Source organism: Falco cherrug, chromosome 1 (genome assembly GCF_023634085.1).
Source record: "Falco cherrug isolate bFalChe1 chromosome 1, bFalChe1.pri, whole genome shotgun sequence".
Lineage (NCBI taxonomy): Eukaryota > Metazoa > Chordata > Aves > Falconiformes > Falconidae > Falco > Falco cherrug.
Genome location: NC_073697.1, coordinates 65,012,714 through 65,034,860, shown reverse-complemented (window position 1 = coordinate 65,034,860; position 22,147 = coordinate 65,012,714). Strand labels below are relative to the sequence as shown.

The window sequence follows — 22,147 nt, the reverse complement described above, 5'->3', positions numbered from 1 at the left end:
GCTGATTAGGGGGGGAAAAAGGAGAGGGAAAAAAAAAAAAAAAAAAAGAGGAAAAAAGGAAAAACCAGAAGAGGCAATTTGCTTGTCTAAAAATCTGTGGAATTTCCCTTACAAACAGAAAGCACTCCTCTGCTGTCATCTACCTGGAATTTCTCTCTGCTTCATATGACATTATCAGCATGGGTCATTTGGAGGCCAGATGTTGACATTTAGCCAAACCAACAGTCACTTAAGAGGGTTGCAGAGATTTATGGCTTGCAAACAGCAATCTCCCCTGGCTGATTTGGTGTAACTGCATGTGATCTACTCCCTCCAAATATGCCCTCCACCTTGGCGATGGGCCCCAGGCTGAGGCATCCATGGGGTCAGGAGAGAACGTGTGTAGTCTGTAAGGGTTAAAAGAGAGAATATAAGAAGCAGAAGCGTAGGGGGGATGAAACCACAGAGCTTAATCAGGAAGATGCCAGTGGTGGTGAAACGAGGAGGTAAAGGAACAGCCTCCATTTTGCTTCAGTCCTGGGTAAAATGAAAATGTTAAAGTCCCGGTATAAATTGACCATGCTATTTGTTTTGCAAGCTCTCCCTGGTGTTGTGAGCACTGCTGCAAGCATCCATGGTGCTGGGACAGTCTCCCTGGTGAAGAGCAGAAATTGCAGCACTCAAGAAACTGTGGCTGGACAAGATGCTAGAGAACAGCCTGCAGGCTCGCTCTGGATTAGCAGAGTGATGCTGCCACGGACTCTCATCCTGCTTCTCACCCCTTGATTTCCACCAAACAGCCAGGGGACACCTAGGTACCTCTGAAAACAATTACCCCCTTCTCAAGCTGCAGCCTGGACCAGAAAGGAATAGAAACTGAACTTCTAATCATACCCCAGAGGAGAGTGGCACTGCTGTTGCCATTTGTGGCTAAACCAGAAGCCACCAGGCTCCAGGACTGTTGAATCCCTTGAAACAAAGACTATATTTTTCAGGGCTGAGGGCTTTTCTAGCCAGTGGGAAGGGAGAAGCTCGAGGGCAAGGATCACTGCATCCCTCAGCTTCATGCAGCACCTCGCCCCTGTTGACTCAGCAATGGTGAGCAAGGACAGTGTTAAGCGCTGACACCTCTCAGCACTCTGCAAAAACGATAGGTTCTGGGGAAACGCGCCATGTGTTAGATTTAAAGTAACACTGCTAAAGAAATGAGATTTGCTCATCAGCACATGATGGTCTCTGAACAGTCACAGAGGCTGCTGCCCCTACCAGGGCCATCTTGGGCTCAACTTTGAGAATTCACCTCCAGATAAGCTTGAGCATCACTGAAAGCAGAGCACCAAGCTTTGAAAGCATCTCCAGGAGATCAGATTTAAACAGATGCACCTCTTGCTCCACACCACATGCCCCATTGCACAGTAATGATACTCACAAAAGCAAAGTGTTTGCAGAAGACATACATATTGCTTTGGTCCAATTATTTTGGACCTTAGTGCTTAGTGCTCAGGAAAAAAACCCCAAGAATGCAAAGCATTTTTATACCCGCGTGAGTTTCAGTGAGTTCCCTCTAGGTATCTGCAGATGCATTCATGAACAAGGAAAGCAACCACAAGCACCTTCAACATCCTGGGAATCTACTGTGCTGAACCTGCCTAATACAGTACCACAACAGGAACAAGACTAAAAGAAAAAAAAAAAATGGGATCTGGCAAACTTGAAAATGTGTTCAAAAATTGCAGTGGTCATCACTAACTCTGCTTGCCAATTTGCATGTTCGTGCAGCTACAACTTGCTAACTTAAAATTTAAAAAATCCCCACACCATAAAACCATCTCTGAAAATGACATGAAAACTGACTGACTTCATAGGAGAAGCTGAGGCACTGTTTGCTGCCAAAGAGAGCAGTAAAGAGAAAACAAATGGAAAGAAAACAGAGAAGGCATTTATTCTCTAATATCTTTAAGCCCCACGAAAAGTCACAGGTGTTACTCAGAGCAGGTAAGAAGCATTTAGACAGACTGTGACAGATCAGTTGATGGCGCCCTCTGAACATCTTATGAAGATGAGTAGAGGCGTTTCTACCTCTCCCAGAGTCTGGCTGCTTGCTTTTTGTTTTATATGCAACATAAATTCAGTAGAAATCTGACTGTCATGCCGGTCACATCAATCCATCAAGGAGCGAACAAGCATCTTGAGAAGGACTGATGCATGACAACACTAGTGCTTGCATGGTCCAAATTTCCACCTGCTCTTTGCTTAATCTAGGCACCAGCAGCAAAGAGTCAGCATCACAACTGGGCTACAACGAGCAGCAATTGCTCTTTGAAGTGTACTGGGGATGGGGTTTGAGATCCCTAGGGGAATCTTGACTTGATTTTTCTTTTTCCATTTTGCTTTTTCCTTTTCTTTTTTTCTCCTCCTTTGCTTGTCTCTCCTTTTAGCCACACCAAACTTTACCCTGTTTTCACTGCTTTATTGCCAAATTAAGTCCAGACAATGACCCACCACCCCTGCAGACAGCTAAACTGAAGCATCTTCATCTCGCAACACAGGCATATCCAGCAGTCCCTGTCTCTGAGCAGGAAGGGAAGATCTGGGGATAGGAATCCAAGCCTGACTCACTGCAGTGCCCCCGTGCTAACCCACACCTCCTGTCCTCTGGAGTGACAGTCTCCTATTAAAGGAAGAATTTTACCTTCTACTGTGTTTTCTAAATAACTGCTTCCTAAAAATGCAGGATAATATGGCCACCTGAAGATAATTTAAAACTTCACTCACCCTCCCTGCAACACACACAGTCATCCCCGCTGAGTTAACAGTGCAGATACGATTTCAGCCTGGAAATCACAGCTTATTTATATTTTTGGGTGGGTGGGAGGAATTTGATGGGAGATTTCATTTAGGAAACAATCAGGTCTCGGTTGGGTTAGAAATCAGGATATTAATGTTCTTCATTTTAATTTTCCTCTCTGACTCAGATTCCCACTGTTTGAATTTGAAGGCAATTTGTTCTGTTCATTATGAAGAAATCCACATGAATTTGACATTAAACTGATTATCTCTGAAAACAGTAGCAATAATTTCCCTTTTTCCTGTGTACATTTCAGATTAAGTTTTTGTGGTTGATATAAAAACGCAGGGGAGAAATAATAAAGCAAAGGGAAATCAAGTATTTATTCTGGAGTGCTACTTAGAAGCTGAGACATGCAACGACACATGCATTTGGGAAGAAAAAGCAAGGGGTAGGGACAAACAATACCCTCATTTCCATTTCCCATTTCAGCCCATTTGCATGGGAACAAACAGGGACTGAATACAGCTTTCCTAGCCAGGAATAATATCTGGTGTGCCAATACTGGGGATCTTTGGGCTTTGTGATGACTGTTTGATGGGGTTTGCTGGCAAGGGCACACTCCCTCATGAACAGACCTTGCCAGAGGTCCTGGGCTCCAATCCTGCACCAGCTGTCCAGGTCCTGATGACTCCCATAAGACTTAGTGACCCCGATGAGACCCACCAGGCACCCACACTCCCTACTCAGCCCTGGGCACCATGTCCTTGCTTTGTGTCTGTCTCCTGGCTGGACCTCGAACCTGGGTTGTAGCCCAGTTTCCAGCCCTGCCTGCCAACATCTCCTGCTGCTCTGGGCTGGACCCTGGGCCTGGTTCATCCTCTCACCTTGTCCAGGGTTGTGGATGGACCCTGATACCAGCACCCAGGTCTGCCTGCTGGCTTAAGTCCCTGCAGGACCATGTCCTGTCAGTGAGGGTGTGATAGCGCTTGACTTCCTCTCAGGTCCTAGCTCTTCTCCCTCATGAAACAGCTCTGCTCTTACAGCTCTGATGTTTCTGGTCCTTTAGACAAGTCATGCAGCAATGTAGACTGCCAAGAAATCCCTCCAGGAGACCTCTGTGGATGAGGGTGGTGGGGATGTGCTTTGGGGCTGAGGAGACATAGAGCATATATGCATATAGCCAAAAGACAAGAGGTCCACGTTTGTACAGCAAGACTGTTATTGGAATAAACTATTAAATTTGCTGTCTAGTTTGTAAGCCAAGACTCAGAGCATCACAGCACTTGGACCAACATAGCAGACTTCTGGAGTACTTTCTATTTTCAAAGAAGTCTGGTGGCTTTACTCCTAGTCCATTTAATTCCCCAAAGAGGGGAAAAAACATTAAGATACATCAAGTGTTTGCCATGAATGAAGATATAGTTCCCCTTACCAGCTAACTTGAATGTATATACATAGCCCTGTCAGTGCATTTTCCTATAACAAAGCACTGCCTCTTATCAGTGACAAACTCTTCTTTGTCTCTGCTGCTCACAAGCCTCACCAAAACAAAGAACAATCCTTTCTTTAACAGATAACTTCCATTTTTCCTCTGGAAAAAAAATAAATACCACCTCCTACCCAACTTGAAACCCTGAAAGGTAACAAAGTACCATATAGTTCACATTGATTTATTTTCTCTCCCAGTTGTCTCATATCCAAAGAGAAACAGTAATTACTGTATTACCTCTTACCTAAGACATGGATAAAAATAGGCTGGAGTCACACTGCTGTTTCAGGCTATGACTGCTTGTTTGCAAGGCTGTCTGAGCTATCCAAGTGCTTTTTGACAGTAACGCTTTGAAGGTGCAAACAGACCTGTCCCTCATTCTCCTGAGGTGGCCACCTGTATGTACCCAAAGCTTGGGCCCATGTTGCACCATCAGAGCCCAGCAGTGCTCACGCTTATAGCAGTCCCCTGCAAACCACTCCACTTTCTATCATCACTGCGCTGAGAGACATTCTGATTTCCCTCGCTGCTTCCACAGGTACAGCACAGGTCCACGATTAAATTACCAAAGCACTAGTACAGCAGAATTGGAGTAACAGTAATGCTGTTAATTGCTTTTAATCTCTAGCTCTTTTTAAAAATTGTCCTTAGCCCAAGTACTGAAAAATTTGCTGTTACAACCAAGCAGTCATCTGCTCCGCTTTCTCCTCATGAACCTAACATAAAAGACCCTTCATACCTTCTACTCTTCAGTCTTCAAAGTAGTCAGTTTTAGCAAACAGTCCATCCTACATGCATACCATTTGGTTCAGTTTTTTAGCATTGCATCCAAGTGCCTGCATCACGACCACTTACACCAAACAAAAGGTTTTTCTGCCAAGGTAACCAGTCTGGTTCAGCTTTTACACCCCTGCAAGTTTTCAGCACTGGGAAAAGAAATGCAGAGCACAGGCTGAATGTGAAATAGATAGCAGAAACATCCAGCTAGAGCTATGGTGCAAAGAACTGGGGAAGGGTGTGGAGTGGGAGTGCAGGGAGCAGGAATTCCACTGCTTCCTGAAACAGAGTTCATGACCATGGGGTGGACTGGCATTCTCTTCATTTGACAGTAAAAGAGGAATTCCATGGTCAATTTATGTTCCTTTCCTCCTGATTTTAGTGGTACAACAACCTCACATCTAAACCATTACTAAGCCATAACAAACAAGAAGAAACAAAGCCTGAAACATTTTGGACTAATGCATAATTAGACATTACCTTCAGGAAATATCTGAAATGGTCTTGTACGTCTTACGAGTCAAGAGTGAGTATAGTTTTTGTTACAGAGCACATTATGTCAGGCAAGTTTGGGGTTATGCCCAAAATTTCTGGTATGATAAATGACAATAAGAAAAATAACAGTATGGCAAATCACTTTGGAGCAGGGGGTAGTACCTAAAAGAGGATCTGGAGCTGGAAAAAGCAATGAGCAGTGCAACATCTGCTAAATCAGAAAAAGACATAGTTATGTCTAAAGGAGGGATACACTAACACAGACATGATATTCCAGACTGATGCCCAGGAGCTTCATGGAGGAAGAAGAGGGGATGGGATAGTATAGAGAGATCCTGGTCATCATACAGGAATGCAGACAGCGCAGTCTTGCCTGGGTCGTTATTAAGTGGCGAGGCACTGTGAGTACCGTGAATGTGATCACTGAAAAAAAGACTTAAATAAGAAAGTACCCTAGTTGGAGGATGTCTCACAGCTTTCTGCTCCCATGACAGAAACATGGAAACTCGGTGCTGGCCCAGGACATGGAAAAGTAGAGTTTGGCCAGGACCTGGAGGATGGGGTGATTCTGGGGAGAAAGTATCATTTTATCCCTGTTTTAGAAAGGGGGCTGGTGTCTGAAGGCTCTGGGGAAAATACCAGTGCACAAAGGACGTTTAATTAGGGAAAATACAGACACTTTCAAAAGAAAGGTATCTAGGCTGGGATGGCTGGAGAGGGACTTCTGAACCGGTACGCAAGCCTGTTCTATCAACCTTGGGCAATTCCAGGCTCACTCTTGATTCCTCTGAGCTTTTATTGCACACTTGTAAATAAAACGTTAATGAAACAGCTCCTTCAAAGCTTGATATGTATTAAAATATTAAGATGAAGACAAGAACTGTGAAAACCACATTGTCCCATTGGTCTATTCAGGCTGCAGCTTTCTCTGGAGAGACTGAAAAAAACCAGCTTGCGTTCTATGCAAAGCCCTAAGACCATGAACATTTCTTTTCCGCCTGAATAAACAGGATAAAGTGTGAAATATCTCAGGCCCCATGCAGTTGGGATTACTGTTGATGTCAGGTGTATTTTCCTAGCAGAACTGACCACCTGCTGCTTTGCCCAAATAAATGTTTTGCAGATACTTCTGTCTACCAGAAAAGAAAAAAAACAACCAACAAGTACTGTGCCTGCCTGTGTGAAAAATACGGAGGATGCCCCTGTACAATAGGACAACTTATTCAAGTCACTTAAGTGTCCCACCTAAAAGGCTCCCCTTCCGAGACAGTTATCAGGCTGCTTCTGTAGTCAGCGGAGAGATTCAGGCCCTTCAGGTGATTCACCTCATCTGATGTTACACAAGGAAAACAGCTGGATGAAATCCACTTTGAAGATGCCTACTCCAGCAGTTCATTTCCCAACTGACCTTTAAATAACAGGCACATCTAGTAACAGGCTCTCGCCACACTGGGATGAAGATTGCCCACGTGAAACCTCTTCACAGCTTTCCCAATTTATGGTCATACTCCCTTCTTTGCACAGAAAAAAAGCCTAATAAGAAAAAGGAGAGGTGCCTGCCCTTTGCCGACGAGCCCAGAAGATCCTCTTTGCTAAAGCATTTCCCTTTGTAGCCCCGGCTGCGTTGGAGAGTAAATCAACTTCTGCACTAACTAAGGGAGTGAACATTTCATGCAAAACACATTTTAGTTTGCTGCCGGGATGGAGCGATGGATGGCCAAGAGAAACAGTGGTTCTTGCTGTAACATTTGTGCAACAACTGATCCCCCTCTAAACTATCCCCAGAGAAGTCTGGCTGTAGCTCTCCAGTCTTTGATATAAAGACAGATGTGAGGGCAACACATGTGGTTAAATCAGGCATTTGCAGTAACGGCATCTTATAGCTCTCTTTATTAACGAACCTTCAGCACAAAGTGAAAACATCCCGGCCCAAAACCCACAAGAGGGGGTTGAGAGAGAAAGGTACATCTCCGTGTTAACTGCACTGCCTTCCCCTTTGCACTGATTTGGGTGATATATTTAACGTGCAGAGAACTGAATCGCATACCCCCGGTTCCCCAGCACTCAGCAGTCAATACTACTAATGGCACAGTCAAAATCCTTCAAGCCCATCCCCAGGCAAAACTCACCCTAAAATCAGTGGGAATTTTGGGTGAATAAAGACTGAATAAGAACCAAACCAAAGTTCCAACTCAGTTCTCAGCTGAGCTTTGCAGTCCAGTCATCAGGACTGAAAATATTTTTTATTTTCACCATCATGAGAGAACAGCTGGGCCCAGTAATCCCCAATTCTACCCCCTCTTAATTCCAGCACACACTGGGCAGATACACCAAACAGAATTTTGCATCTGGTTGCTCAAGGCTAAGCCATAAAGTAATCATACTGAAAAAGAAATAAAACAGTCTCTGAAGCTCTTTTTGTGGCATTACCATTGCTTTCCTGCAACTCCCTGAAAATGCCTTTTTTAAAAAAAGCTGTTCAGTTTTCCTCCTGTGCCCGGCACCACATTCTGGCATATATTTTTCTGATAGCCTTTCCTCCACAGATGTCTATAAAGTTCACATCAGTCAGCTCTTCAAACTAGGTACGTTAACACCAATGCAGACAATTTTGTACCAAGCACAGGTTTTTTCTTATGTCTATGCTCTGCTGCTCGTTTTTGCTTCCATAAAGATGACAGCATTACTACATACCCAGGACAATCAGGACTCCTGTGATGCTTAACACAGGCTTTACAGTGCCATAACGGCCCATTTTCACCATCAGCAATGGGCCTGATGCCTCAGCAGCTTCTGGCACAAGCAGTTTGCTGAGGGAAAAGGGAGATTTCTTTTCAACTTCATTTCTTTTATCTCTTTTGCTTCTCCTAACCTCCTTCCAGAAATGACAACTCTTGAAAATGCATGTGTAAAAATAAAGAAAGAAAAGGAAAAGAAGGCAACCACCACCACAAAACCTCCTCCCAGTTATCACTGTAACATTTCTTATGCAGGAGAACAGGGTCCAGTGCCATTCAAGGTGAGGAGGAGGGGCGAGTGGGGGAAAGGGGCAACACATTCCAGACTCATTAAAGCCATCACAAGAGTTAGAGATATGAAAAATAGTTCATAATTACCTCTGTTGAGTGAAGCTGAACTGTTTATATCTCCAGTAATAAAGGAAGACTCGGACTGCTTTCGAACTGTGTCATTCCACATCCTACGAATCCGGCTCTGAAGAAGGATTGAACCACAGCAGGTAATGAATTTTTAGCAGCTGCAGATAGGTTTCTTTCTGCCTCACTAAAGATGGCTATTGGTATGTCTAGATCAGGATGAGACTTGTTTCTAGCCAGCTGTAAGCAAGCGGTTGCTGTTTTGCTATAACCCGCCTCGTGCATGCCAGACCCTGACTGCCTAACTCCATAACACAAATGCCTATCTCAGAGAATGCATAATTGGATTGCTTACATCTTCACTAAAAAAAGCAACAGAAATCATAAGAAAAAACCTAGACCCCTGCAAGCTACAGATTTACCAATACAGCCCCAAATAACAGAAAAATAACTTACACACAGAAGCATGCATGCTTCCTGTACTATCTCAGATAGCTGGTGTCTTATTTCTTAGGAAGTGTAACAGGAGACTTGATCTTTGTCTTGGTGTTCCTGAATGAACAGGAGTTTTCTACAGCTACTACCTATCTTGGGGAATATTGGGGGAAAAAAAAAATCCCACCCAAATGAATGACTTCTGTAATCCCTACTGAAAAATCTGTTACGGTTTTCCCATCTGTGGTATACCTTCTGCTGCTGGGGAAATTGTCCTGAATATGTTTGCCTTCTGTTTTGTTTCTCAAATATGCTGTGGAGTATCTATCTCCGTGGCTTTTATGCTACTGTCTTGCTCCTCCCCAACTAGACCTTGCAAAAGATCAAAAATTCAGCCAATACACATCCTGCGAGTACTTCAACCACAATCCTTGTGTGAAGATGACTGGGGAACCCAGGTGTGCAGGGGAAACTCTCCCTCGCCTCACCTCTCAGAGTATGATGGACATATCCCATGGCTGTGTGAAAGCGGTACTGGGCAGTCTGGGGGATTGGGAAGGCTGGTTCACACTGTGACAGATCATGGTTTTCCTAATTGCTAAAAATCCAGTACTTCACATAGTGGGATCTTAGCCATGGGAGATCTTCCAGGGCTTACGCATGTGGTCACAGCTGAAAAGTGCGTCCTAGTCTACTCATTAACTATGTAGTAACGGCATCTCTTTATCGTGCGTTAGCCCTCTATAAAGGGAAACACAGTGTGACAAGAGGCCCATGCGCTTTTTTTCACCTGGACATTTAATATATTGTATGTCTTTGACATGATCCATTGTGGATTAATTCTGTTTCCTACATGCTTTTCAGAGAAAAAAAGAATCTTAGGAGATTTCCTCATCGTGGGATTTGTTCAGAAGTTAGAAGTCAGACACTTTCAGCAACTCAGACTGATCTCCATCCACTCTCCATCACCTGTGTGAGGTTTTCCCTGCCTACAATAGGTCTCAGGAACTTCCACCCTTCCAAGGACAAGCTCCTGTAGGCAAAATAATCTCCCCTACCTCAAACCTCACCTGCCATGACAGCACGACTGCCAGGAGACTCAGTTCACCCTCAGAAGGGTTTGGTTTCTTGCGCTGAGACTGCCAAGAGGAAGGGCCCATTAAGTCAACTCTTCTCAGAGAGGATGGCACCTGCCCTGTAGCTAGGTTATGTAAGCCCAAAGGCTTTCAAATCGGCCACCAAAATGTTGCTGGATATAGTGTGTTTTGGATATTACTGTGGGATGTGATGGCCAGCTGGAGAGAAACTCCATATTCTATTGCTGTTATTTGCCCTGCGTAACACCCAGACCTACATACATGCCAAAGTGGAGCTCTTGGACAACATCTTGAAAAATGCTTAAAATAAATAATAATTTGCTCCAAGAAATAAATCGCAAATTAGGTTTTCCTGGGAGGTTATAAACTGTTACTCGCTGCATGTCTTTCATAATTTAATAGTGGAACTGTCACGTATAATTACTACCATTAGTAATACTGGATAAATTTGTGTTTGGTTTCTATTGATTAAGAAGTAAGCTTCTTTATTTTATATGAACTGTTCGTCCATAAATCTGCATCTGTATGTACAAGTTACCCTCAAAATTACTAACTGCACAAACTACACAAAATGTGAATTTTCAGGTGACCAAAGTGTAACAAATCCAGCAACTTAATAAGATAATCTGAACCCAATGGATTCTCCTAAAAGATCTATAAACTAAGGCAAATTGAGTGAGGCAAAGAACTGATCAAACCACCGAATGCCAGAAAGAAAGCCCTTTCACTTTGAAGACTGTTGCAAGACTCTTGCAGGTTTTTTTTTCTAGCAAGAAAAATACTTGGTTGTTATAGCATTACTCCTGTACATGGCTACAGTGGTGAAAACAACCCTCAGCTCATGATTAAAGGACATACTGGGATGTAGCATAGCTGACATGGTCCCAGCTCCTGATTCCCATGGAGAGTGGGCAGGAAGCTCAGGTGATGACCACCCACCTGCCTCTGGAAGGCAAATTTGGATTTATGTTCTCATCACAATTATTTAGAAATTTCTTGGAGAGACATTAATTCCAAACCGCATCCCAAGGGAAGCCATCATGTTGAATTCAGGTCGGAGAGGGTGGGAAACCTCTGCAGGTGCACTGGAGCAAGCCCTACGGCAGGTCCTTCGGTGCTGAAAAGAGCTCCCCTCCCAGCATAGCTGCGAAAGGCATCAGTGCAGTGGTGCAAAGGATTGGGGCATGGACAAAAAGCGCGGGTTACCTGTGAGCCTGTGGAATATCTTCCAGGTGTTCGTGACCCCGAGGTTTTTCCTGAGCCGATAGAGCTCTCTGTACTTTTCCCACTACAGCAATGTGTGCGCAGGCATTTTCCATACTCTTTACGTACCTGGCCAAGGGAAGAGCAAAGGTGGTTAGCGAGCAGCTCTTCCTCCAACCCACCACCTTCCAATTTTCATCACAGCCTCTGATTTTTTCCTCAGGGGTTCATTAAAACAACAGCTGTTGCAGTATGTGGGGAAGAAGCCTATCACACCGTGCAGCTGAATGCTCTCGATACATGAGCTCACCATTTACAATGGTGTAAGGGATTGCTTTTATGCAGCAAAGCTGCTTGTTGACACCAGACAGTGGCAGCCTCCTCTGAGGCACACCAAACAAGCACAGGAGAAACTACAGATACACTGTTTATGACTGAAAATTAATATCCTCATAGATTTGATGTAAACTAGCATATTGGCTCATCAAGGTACTAAAAGTTATGGCTTCTGGCAGGGGACTAAGAAGAAAAATTCCAAAATAAATGTAAGACCTATTGATTTTATTTTTATTATTTTTCAATTATTTCTTGCAGTAGAAACTCGAGGAAACTGTACAGCCAGCAGCTCTAGAGACTATATTCCCAGTGCACAGGCTGGAGCCTGCTTTCCCACAGGACCGTGCAGGCCCGTCATGTTTTAAATGGGCAGTGCAGTCAAACCGGGCCAACTCCTTGCCTGGAGTAAAGGTGGGCCACCTCCTTTGCTGCGGGGGAACTACACTGACTTGAGTCAGGGTAGGATCTATGCCTTGACTGAACTTCAGGTGTGACTTTTTATGGGCAGCAACACCCAGAAACCCAGATGTGACAAGACTGACAATGAGCAGACTGTACTGAAAAGCCAAAAGCAGGTCACATTGCCCACTGACAAAAAGAAGCCCTCAACGCCCCCATGCATTTCCAAAACACCAGCTGAGGTTCCTTGAAGCACACGGTTAGCTGCGAAATTTTGCCAGACTATTTATGAGCATTTCAAAACTCTATGAAACAAGTGCTTAAATAGCAAATTACTGCTTTTTCATTAGGCTCTTCCTTAAGCGCTCAAGACAAACACAATATCACGAGTGCCCAATATGCTCGATGGCCTAATCAATCCTTTGCTGAGAGAAAATAATTCAATTGCTTTAATTAGCCACCCACTGCTTGCCTCTCTGCATCTTTTGCTGATTTTCTAGTCCATGATAGATAGGAAAGGAAATGTTTGGGGTTTTTCTCCTCAAATAATTCTTCCCTCAGCTCTTGGGTCAGAGAGATGCATCCACCCCACAGCACGTTAGCAGCTGCATTCTCCTTCCCTCTATGCAGCTATAAATCAGAAGCAATGCCACAATCATCAGTGATGGTTTAAGGGTGTAAACTAGCTTGAGACAGAAAAAAGAATGGTTCTTCCACACTGCGTGAGCACCCTGACAGCCAAAGAGGTTGCTGTGCTGGGATGGCAGGCTAGGGACTTAGCCTTTGTGAGGGGCATTGGAGGAAGGAGGATGGACCAGTGAGAACGGTGCAGAAATTCAAACTCCTTTGCAAAGAGGCACCTGCAGGTTTCACTAGTGACGGTGATGCTTCCTACATTCTTATGATCATCTTGCCTGGGAACTTTCTTGCTGAAAGTTTTGGGATCATCAGTAGGTAGTTGCATATAGATAAAGCTTTTAAGCTTTTTAACACACGCAAATTTGAGATTAAATGACAAGGACACAAATCTGAACACCAAAAGTCTTCCTTTGGTTTCAAGAATGACATTTTTGCACAGCTCTGCAGATCCTTCCAGAGGCATCGCTTGCAGAGCTCACTTGTTATGATGAATTTTGCTTATATTTTCATACGTCAGATGTCCTTTCCCTGTATAGGAAAATGTGGGAAACAGGAGCAATCCCAGGGCACTTGGATAGAGAACAGACCTCAACATGGCCCTGACTTTACCCACTAAGCCACTTCTCACAAAAACCACTGGTTACACTGAGAAACTGGGAACCAGATGTATCCATGTATGAACTCTTCACCCTATATTTAGATAAAGAAACTGCGCTTTGAAACCAAGATGTGCATAGATATCAGCAGACATGCGGAGTTGGAGACCTGTGAACTACTGAATTTCAGTGGAGTATAAAATGGTTCTTAAAAATGTTTACTATTTATTACTGATTGTAAGAGGCTGTAAGTTTGATCTACATCCACATATAGAGATTTTTATTATTCCCCCCTGCCCCGAGTTTACCGAAGTTACTCCACTGTTACCTTGCAAACGTTAGTTGGGACATACTTCCAAGTTCCACCAAGAAGCACTTATTGTGCTTGCTCTAAGGAAGATTTCCAAAAGCCCACATTAGGACCAAACAACACAAAGGCTAATGAAATGTTGCAGAGCACTGGTCCTTCAGTTCTTAAAAAAGCAGGGCAAGCAGCCCCCGTTATATAGCATCAACCCATACATGCTGCTATAAAGAGGGGTGATTTCCTGCAGGGACTGCAAATGAGAAAGGATATAAAGCTTCATTTTGCTGTGAGCACTCAGCCACACGAGGACACTCCAGATACTCATGGAGTCAATCCTGTCTCACACTGGCATACGGGAAAACAGAATCTGGACGTTAAAAGTTCTTTTACAGGTTCACTACCGTAAAGCCCTGTAAACTGCCAGCTGCCTTTTCCCTTGCTTCCAACGTGCTTGTTACTAGCACCCCGGCTGCTGAAATGCCACTGCCACATATCTTCGTTATCACCTCATTCCCCTGCATCTTGCCAGTTTCCAGTCTAAATACCACCCTTATTAGGTGCATGGAGATAAATCTGCGCAAGACAAATTCAGGGCACACAGATGATGTTAAGCTCCGGTTGTTAGGCAACAAAACACCCCGCTACCAGCTCTTGCCGCTGGGAACCGTCTGTCTTACCTTTTTCTGGAGGACACAATGGAAAATGAATATAAACATTCCCTGCAGAGAATTGAATATGGTGAAGAGATACGCCATGATGACTGTGCTTTCATTAATATACATGAGTCCGAATGCCCAGGTCAGTCCTAATAGGCAGAGTAGGGCTATTGCACCTATAACCCAGGACCTGTTAGGAGAAAAAAAAGAAAAAAAAAAGAAAAAAAAAAAAAGGGATTGTTTTTTCATCAACAAAAGAAAGCACACATTTACAAGCAGAAAGGCTTTGCCCGTGGTTTTAGCAAAAAAGTAAATAGCATATCAAAATGAGTTGTAGGGAGTTTTGTCTTCAAGCTGGATGCAGTTTACAATCTTCAGGCTTGACGAAATATACAGAAATGGAAATGTTATGAGTATAGAATTTTATCATAAAAAAGCATATTTGTAACCACAATGTTATCTTTTTTTTTTTTTGTAATGTAAAAGCAGCGTATATGTAAATGACATGTAGATGCTATTTCTGCAAATGGCAGGAAAAGAAAATAAAGCAACTGAAACAACAACGCTAAATTTCACCTTTCTTGAAGTCCACTGGGACAGAAGTGCCAGCTGGGTTAGTTTCTTTATGCTTAACACCAAGACACATGTATTGCTGCATTTTAGCTAGTCTCCCATATGCCTGTAAGCCAGATAGACAACTACAAGCATGCGGGCAAGCCCTCACCACTTGCCAGATCAGCTCCACACAAGGAGGCTCTCTGCAATGCTGCTTCACACTTCTTCCACGCTGCCATGAGTGGAAATACATATACACGTATAGACGCTCATACACCACATTTGCTAAAACAGTAGCTGCTGCCACACTTGTGCTTGGAGAAAAGGAAGGGCAGCCCTTCACATCAGCTGCAAAACTAAGACTATGGTTTGGTCCATCCCAGGAGGGAAGCAGGAAGTAGGAGTGCAGCCACTGCTTGGCCCCAAATGTTGCTCAAGCAAATGTGGGTAGCCTGCAGTTTCTGCTTGAGCAGAGCTGGGGACATGGGATGGCTGCTGCATGCTATTTTTTAAAGTGTGCTTTCAGGAAAGCTGGAAGCCCTGCTTGGATGGCTGAAGTATTCCATGTTACCCTCCTAAATAACATTTAGTCATCTGCTAATTTAACTTCTCAGAGACTGCTCTTCCAATACCAGGACAGAAGATGAAGTGTGACAATCAAGACAGAAACTGGGTCCTGCTCCTAGCTATCTCCCTAGTTTCCACACGCTAAAATACCTACAGCTTTAAAGGAATTGCCGCTGCACAGGGGAGAGAGCCACCTTCTAGCTGGGAAGCACAGCAGGAACTGTGTAGCAAGCAGCACCGTGAGCACTCCTCTGCCCTTTCCCTCAAGGTCTTGATTTTTTTCTGTCTTCCCCTGGTATCATTAGGTGTAACAACATAAAAATGAATGCAATGACATCCAATCTTTGCACCCCTTCCTCACCATTTAACCCTTCGGTTCCCCAAAGCAGACACGCTTGCAGCCAGCCAGCACCACTACTTCCTTGTCTGCCCCAAAGCAGCCTGGGGTGCTGCAGAAGCTCTCGCCGGGACAAGGACCTGCCTACATTTCTAAGCCACTTCAGCCTTATAGAAACCTGGCCAGGGTTTGGCCATATTTGATCTCCCACCTGCTTAGCACAGCGTGGGGCAAGGGGGAGAAAGATGAAGCAGCAGCAGCTTGGGGGAAAAATAAGTCCTGCAGAGGTCAAGCAGACAGTCTCCACTGTGGAGACTCCATGACAGCTGCAGCCTTGAATCCTTTTCCTTTTACCAGTGCTTGTCACAAACAGAAGCATAAGGATGTTGTATTCATGTTCTGTGTTGTTGTTTTCTTTAGGTATCAGAATGAAAATACAGCATTAAGACTTCCACTGAATTTTATAAAATATGTATTATTTAACCACACAACCAGAAGAGCTCCCTAAGGTAACCGCTTATTAAGGCAGTTCTTTAAAAATCACTATTATGTATCTAGCAGACCAGAACAGCTCCTTTGAAGCATTTCCAGTCAATCCTGCTAATAAATATTTAGCACAATGCAAATTGAAAATGCACTCTCCAAATCCTTCAGAAAGGTAGCTACTAGATAAAGTTTTACTAGATAAAGTTTACAGCTTCAGCCACTTGGTTTACTTTTCTCCCTGAGATTCCACCATCAGTGAGAGCACATTATCATCTTAATTGCACGCTAATTTAAAAAATACCTTTTTTTCCCCTTAAAAAAAGAACAACAAATGAAGTGAATAACACTTTCTTTTTTCCTTCCCTTCTCTTATCCTCCATGACTAAAAGCTTCCTGCACATACAGAGTCTTTTAAAAAATATTCCCAGGACATCAGAAAACTATTCTGCTCTGAAGCAAAGCCAGCCTTTGGCTGCAGAGCTGTGCAGGAGCAAAAGAGTTATTTAGCAGAAATATGCCAACTTCAGTGATGGAAAGGAATCTGTGGGTTAGAAGACCCTCAACAGAGCAAACTGCATGCGTTACAGTGTTGTGCTTCAGAAACCAAGACCTGGAGATAAAAGAGGGTGTGGAGATTACTATGAATAGCTCCATCCTATATCCACAGAAAAAAAAAAAAAAAGAACCAAGCCATGAAAGAGAACATGGGAATGATGCTGCAAGAATGAATACAAAGGACTCTTCACCAGAAGAACAAACTGAAAGTCTACTGCAAAGTCGATTTGTTTCTATTTCATGGTACTGCACGTTACTTTTGGTTGCAGGAGAAAAAGCACAGATGCCCTAAGGCACGTAATTTCTAGGCATTTTTGGCTTTTTTTGCACTTTTTTTCAGTGCAGTTTTGTGGGTTTTGTTTTGCTCTTTGTACAGACTTGCTGTTGCTTTTTCACAGCTTTCCTTTTCTGTAGTGCAATTTAATAGCAATAAAGAAACAAAACCACCCATGTTTTGGTGTAATTGAAAATCAGAGATTTACAATTAGGTACAATTAGGTACTCCAGTGAGTAAGGAGACAGGCTCCAATGCACCAAACACAGATTTGCTTGCACTGATCCCATTAACTAGAATGGGAGTCATGGGGATTACCATCCATGCACCTTTCTGAAAATTTACTTCTGTGTTTTTATTACCATAAAGCACTCTCTCTAACAGAGCACAGTGGACCAGAGGGTTGCGATTGGTATAGCAAGTCTGTACTACACAGGATTAACTTGGGAACATTCACCTTGAATTCAAGTAATGTCCAATCAAAGAATATAAAGCCAATAAGGTGACAATTGTTTGGCAATACATATGCAGCACATTTACTCTGCATGTTAGCTGTATGCCTGACTGTTTTCCTGCAGTTTGCTCTTCTGCCTTAAATGCAAATGACAGAAGCTTTAATGATTTTTCAAGATTGATCTGACAGCTGGTTCATGAGACCACACTGATAAATGAAATTTATCAGCTATTCAGGTCATTCTTACTTGATGAAGGGTCTGTTATCCTCATAGCTAAAGAATGCGTAGACATAAAGACAAGAACACCAGCATTAGAAATATAACAACATACAGAATATAGCTTACTGCTAGTTCCCCTCCCTCTCCCACCAGCCATCACCAAAACCAAAGACGGACTGGCATCGGTGTGCCTGGCACATACCAGCCAGCCTGGCTCACTGCCCTGGGGAACTGAAACGCAACCAAGGACGCTGGTTTACACAGAAGCAAGCATCAACAGCTGCGAGCTGCAGCTAGCCCTCCTGGCTCCAATCACACAACTGTCAACTGATTTCAGAATCTCTTTTAAAAATCATGGGTATCTCTGAAGAAGATGAGTTTTGAAACTCTAGCGTAGTCACCGTGGAAAGGTCTCATGCATTCAGGTGGCAAAACTTCAGGGTGCCTCCAGCACTTCCCACCTGCAGTGCTGTAGTGCATTCCACTTTTTTTGTTTTTTTGTTTAAATACTCTTTATTGCCATTTACTTTTTTGTAAGTGTAACTCCCAAGTTGCCAACTTACAAGCCAGACTGCAGCATTATCTTCTTTTTGAGAAAATGGCATTAGGATCATCTTGAAATCATTGACCCATTTCATGGGGAAGGACAAAGGACAGACTCTGCCAAGCAAGAGTGCAAAACAGCCTGCTGCAGTGAAGAAGCAGCCAAGGTGGACCACCCAAAAAGAGCTTCTGCCGCTGCAGGGACACAAGATTAGTCGCAGCAATTTTCCTAGAGGAGTGTCCCTGACTTTGTGGGACAGGCTTTGTGGCTGGGTGGCAGGTGATGTGCAACACGTGGAGAGGGTAGGCCAACTCCTAGGCCTCCAAGCCTCCCCCCTGGCATGGAGCTGTTGAACCTGCAATCCCTTGCAGCAGCCACCGTGGGTACCAGAGGCAGGCTGGCTCACTATGTTCATCTCATTATCCCTGCCAACGTGGCTGGGGCCAGTCCACCCTGCTGAGACCTCCTTCGGTCAGTACTGGCAAGCTGACCACCTACACCCTCCACTAAAAAAAACACTCCACTTGGAGAGGACTGATTTTCGCTTGAGTTAGAGAGAAGTTGTATTAAAACTGAATGATTTTCAGCAGTAACTTCTGACTGAGAGGGACACCAAGTATGTCCAGATGAGGCTTTGTGTTTTCTCTTCACAATGGCTAAAGCCATGTAGGGACAACTTCTGCACCATTCACACACCTGAAGCCACAGAGGGGCCATCTGAGTATTAACAGGAGCAGAATTCAGTTGTGGTGGGAGGAAGGTGGTTTCACATCTTACCATGTGCAAAATATTCCCTTTTTCTCCCTACCTTGTCCTTGGCTGAGACAGAAGAGGCAGCGATGCTGCCAGTCTCAGCTTTGCCCTGGCATGGTCACCTTGGCTCTTTGGGAAAGGGAGAGAAAAGTCATTGAATGGGATGGATCTGGCCACGCTCATAACGCTTGTCCTGATCCCACTCTGAACAGTAAGATACACGTAGGACACACCATGGAGGACAAGGTAGCTGTCCCCACATCACTGGTAGATAAGCACTGCTATCTCAGCTTGAGCACCTACAGCCTCCCTGCTTCCATCCCCAGCCCAGCCCAGCCACTGACAGCTCCCTGCAGATCTGCTCCAGCATCCAGCTACCCCCTTTCAGCTTCCCCAGCTGCCATCCCTGGCAGGAATCCCCTCTGGTCATCAGCTGCCACCTTGACAGCTGCTCGCCTTGGATCTTGTGCCACACCTGCCAGCCACATGAGGGCACCTGAAGTACCCTAGGGCACTCAAAGGTGGTATCTAAACACACAGGGAAAGCACAAAGCACCTTAGGTTCAGGAAGGAAGGAGGAAGCAAGTGTAGAGGAGGCAACCTGATACAGAGAACTGAGTCCCTGCTTCTGAGACACAGCAAGGAAAAGCTCAGCTCCTTTGGCTTAGCTTAGCAAAACATAGGCTGAGACAGTGTCACCTCTGCATCTGCAATGTATCTGGGGGGTACCAGGAACACAGAAAAGCCATTGGCATTAAAAGGCTCCCCCCACAGCTGCACCAACAGGGACCTCCAGCCCATCCCACCTGGGTAGCATGATGTTGGTCAAATCCCTCTGCTCCTCTTTGCCCTCTTATCCACTCAGCCTGCAAGATCATCGGGGCAGGTTCCCGCTGTGCTCGTGGCACATCTAGCACCACAGCATCTGCAGCTCCCACACGATGCAATTCAATTAGAAGAAGATGTGAGACAGTCTGGAGTTCCCAGCCCAGCAATGTTGGGGAGAATTAATTTCTATTACTGTGTTCACAAGCACTCGGGTTTCATGGTAAAGAATTTACTGGTGAAATGTCACTGGTGATAGCTTATAAAAAGAGAGAATTAGGGAAATTTTTCACTCTGTTGCTGCTATCCAGACCTTTGCAAAGTTTTTCAGCGATCTGTAATAAGCCTTTTTTCAGGCAGCTTAAGGCTCTGTTTCATCTTTGTACAGACAAAATGCGAAATCAGTAAACTCGGATTGCCTTTTAGCTTAAGGCTAACACTTCAAAGCAGCTCAGGAGAAAACTGTCAAAAAGACCTGAGTGGTTTGTACTCCATTTCCAACCCAGACGTGCCTAGGACCCACGGCCCAAAGTAAGCAGGTGCCTAAAGAACTGAGATTTTCAAAGACGCCCAACTCCGAAACACTTCAAATCTCTACACATAGGGTCCACAGGACTTAGTCTTTTATATCCCTCCTGAAATACAAATAATTCCTTTTCAATTTACCAACTCAAGTGTCATAAGCAGCTTAACTCTTGCGCTAGCAACAATTCATATTTGACAAAAATTACTCCAAATGTTCCCCCCCCCAGTAAAGTCTGTGAAACCTATCAGTGCTGCAGTAATACTGTGTCATTATCTGCAATGAATAAAACCTATCCCTTAGACAAGACAACAGCCTTGGAAAGCCTTAGCTCGCAGGAAAATGTAGCCGCTAACTGGAAAACTGAGATTATATGCACTAGCAGTACAAGCAAATAATAGTCAAAGCAGAAATCATGGGAAAACCTAGCCTAGTACAGCTTGAGACAGTAGATCTAAAGTGATTTCTCCAGATTTGGATAAATTCTTCCAATTCCTGGCAGTAAGGGACACAGCCCACTGAATTTAAACTATGTGACTCTGATCCTTCCATAGTTAAGGGGAGATTGGTACCCCCAAAGAGCAATTTATCCCCTACCAGAACAGGCATTTAAGGTAGGTGAGGCTTTGCCATTCACTGAAGTAATACTTTTCTCTGCTGACTGCAGAGGAAACATGAATGATGGCTTAGGTGGGGGCTTCACTTTCAAATACCTGAAGTTAAAAGGCTGATCTTCAGTGGCTGCGTTATTCCTTTACCCTGCAAAATCTTACCTCACCTCCCTTGTGTTTCTTCACAGCCCAGATGATGGATAGTGGAAGGTCTAACAATCTGTATAAATACCTAATTCATTTTCTAATCTTGAAAAAGTCCTGACTTTACCTTGGGGCAAAGACTTCTTAAGGTTAATTACACATCATGTAAAACTCTTTCAAAATCTTATTTCAGTTAGATGTCTTTTAATTTCCCAGAGTACCTTCTCCTTCAATGATGAGAAAGGACTGTTCATATCACCTTCTAGATTCCTGTGGTATTTCCAGAGCAATACTTTTTTTAAAAAGTTGCCAAAATTAGCTACTTATACCCTTGTTTAGATGCTTAAGGAATTTCTAAACCAACGCATCCTGAGCTCAGGAACCTCTTTTGCGCTGCCTGTCCTTTTAAAACCCCAACATGTACCTTTTGACACAAAGTGACCAAATTGCCAGAGTAAGACAATAACAGCCCAATACCAAGACAAAATCTGCAACTTGTATTATACAGTGCAAACCACTTCCATGTATGTAGATTAGCAATATCCTTGGTTGCTAAAGCATATATATATATATATTATATTTTTTTTAGAGCAGGAAAAGTAAGGCAAGAATTTACCTTCACACACAGATTGGTCCTAAAATGCTGCTGAATAGAGAAAGCCTGTTATTGAAAAGCAGCTATTCAGCTCTTATTTAAAAAGAATAATGTCTGGTCTTCTTACATTTTGAAAATAGTTTACTTACTTTTTTTTTTTATATATTTAACAAAGCATACTTTTTGAGCCACTTTTAGAGTAAAAATGGGTCTTTGATAAAACACTATATAACTAATCAGGTATTATAATTTTATACAACCCTTCATGGTTTAACTTTATATAACCTAAATTTATCACTCTTTTGACAATTCAAAGTATTTTCCCATCTTTCCAATAGCAGGGAAAGGCTTAGTAAGTACATGGATTTAATGCTTGGGCCCCAAAATAACACAATTTGGCTAGTGCGCAA

The 22,147-nt window shown here is 43.6% G+C and overlaps 1 protein-coding gene across 1 annotated transcript in view; it reads right to left on the bottom strand.

Moving 5' to 3' along the window:
* The window catches only part of ADGRL3 (adhesion G protein-coupled receptor L3), a 301,758-nt gene that overhangs the window by 23,393 nt on the left and 256,218 nt on the right, over positions 1-22,147 (bottom strand). Inside the window, exons 17-19 of the mRNA XM_055725863.1 lie at positions 14,316-14,484; positions 11,365-11,490; positions 8,648-8,744 (exon numbers count right to left, since the gene is read on the bottom strand). Coding sequence (XP_055581838.1) covers positions 8,648-8,744; positions 11,365-11,490; positions 14,316-14,484 — 392 coding nt within the window. The remainder of the gene's footprint in view (positions 1-8,647; positions 8,745-11,364; positions 11,491-14,315; positions 14,485-22,147) is intronic.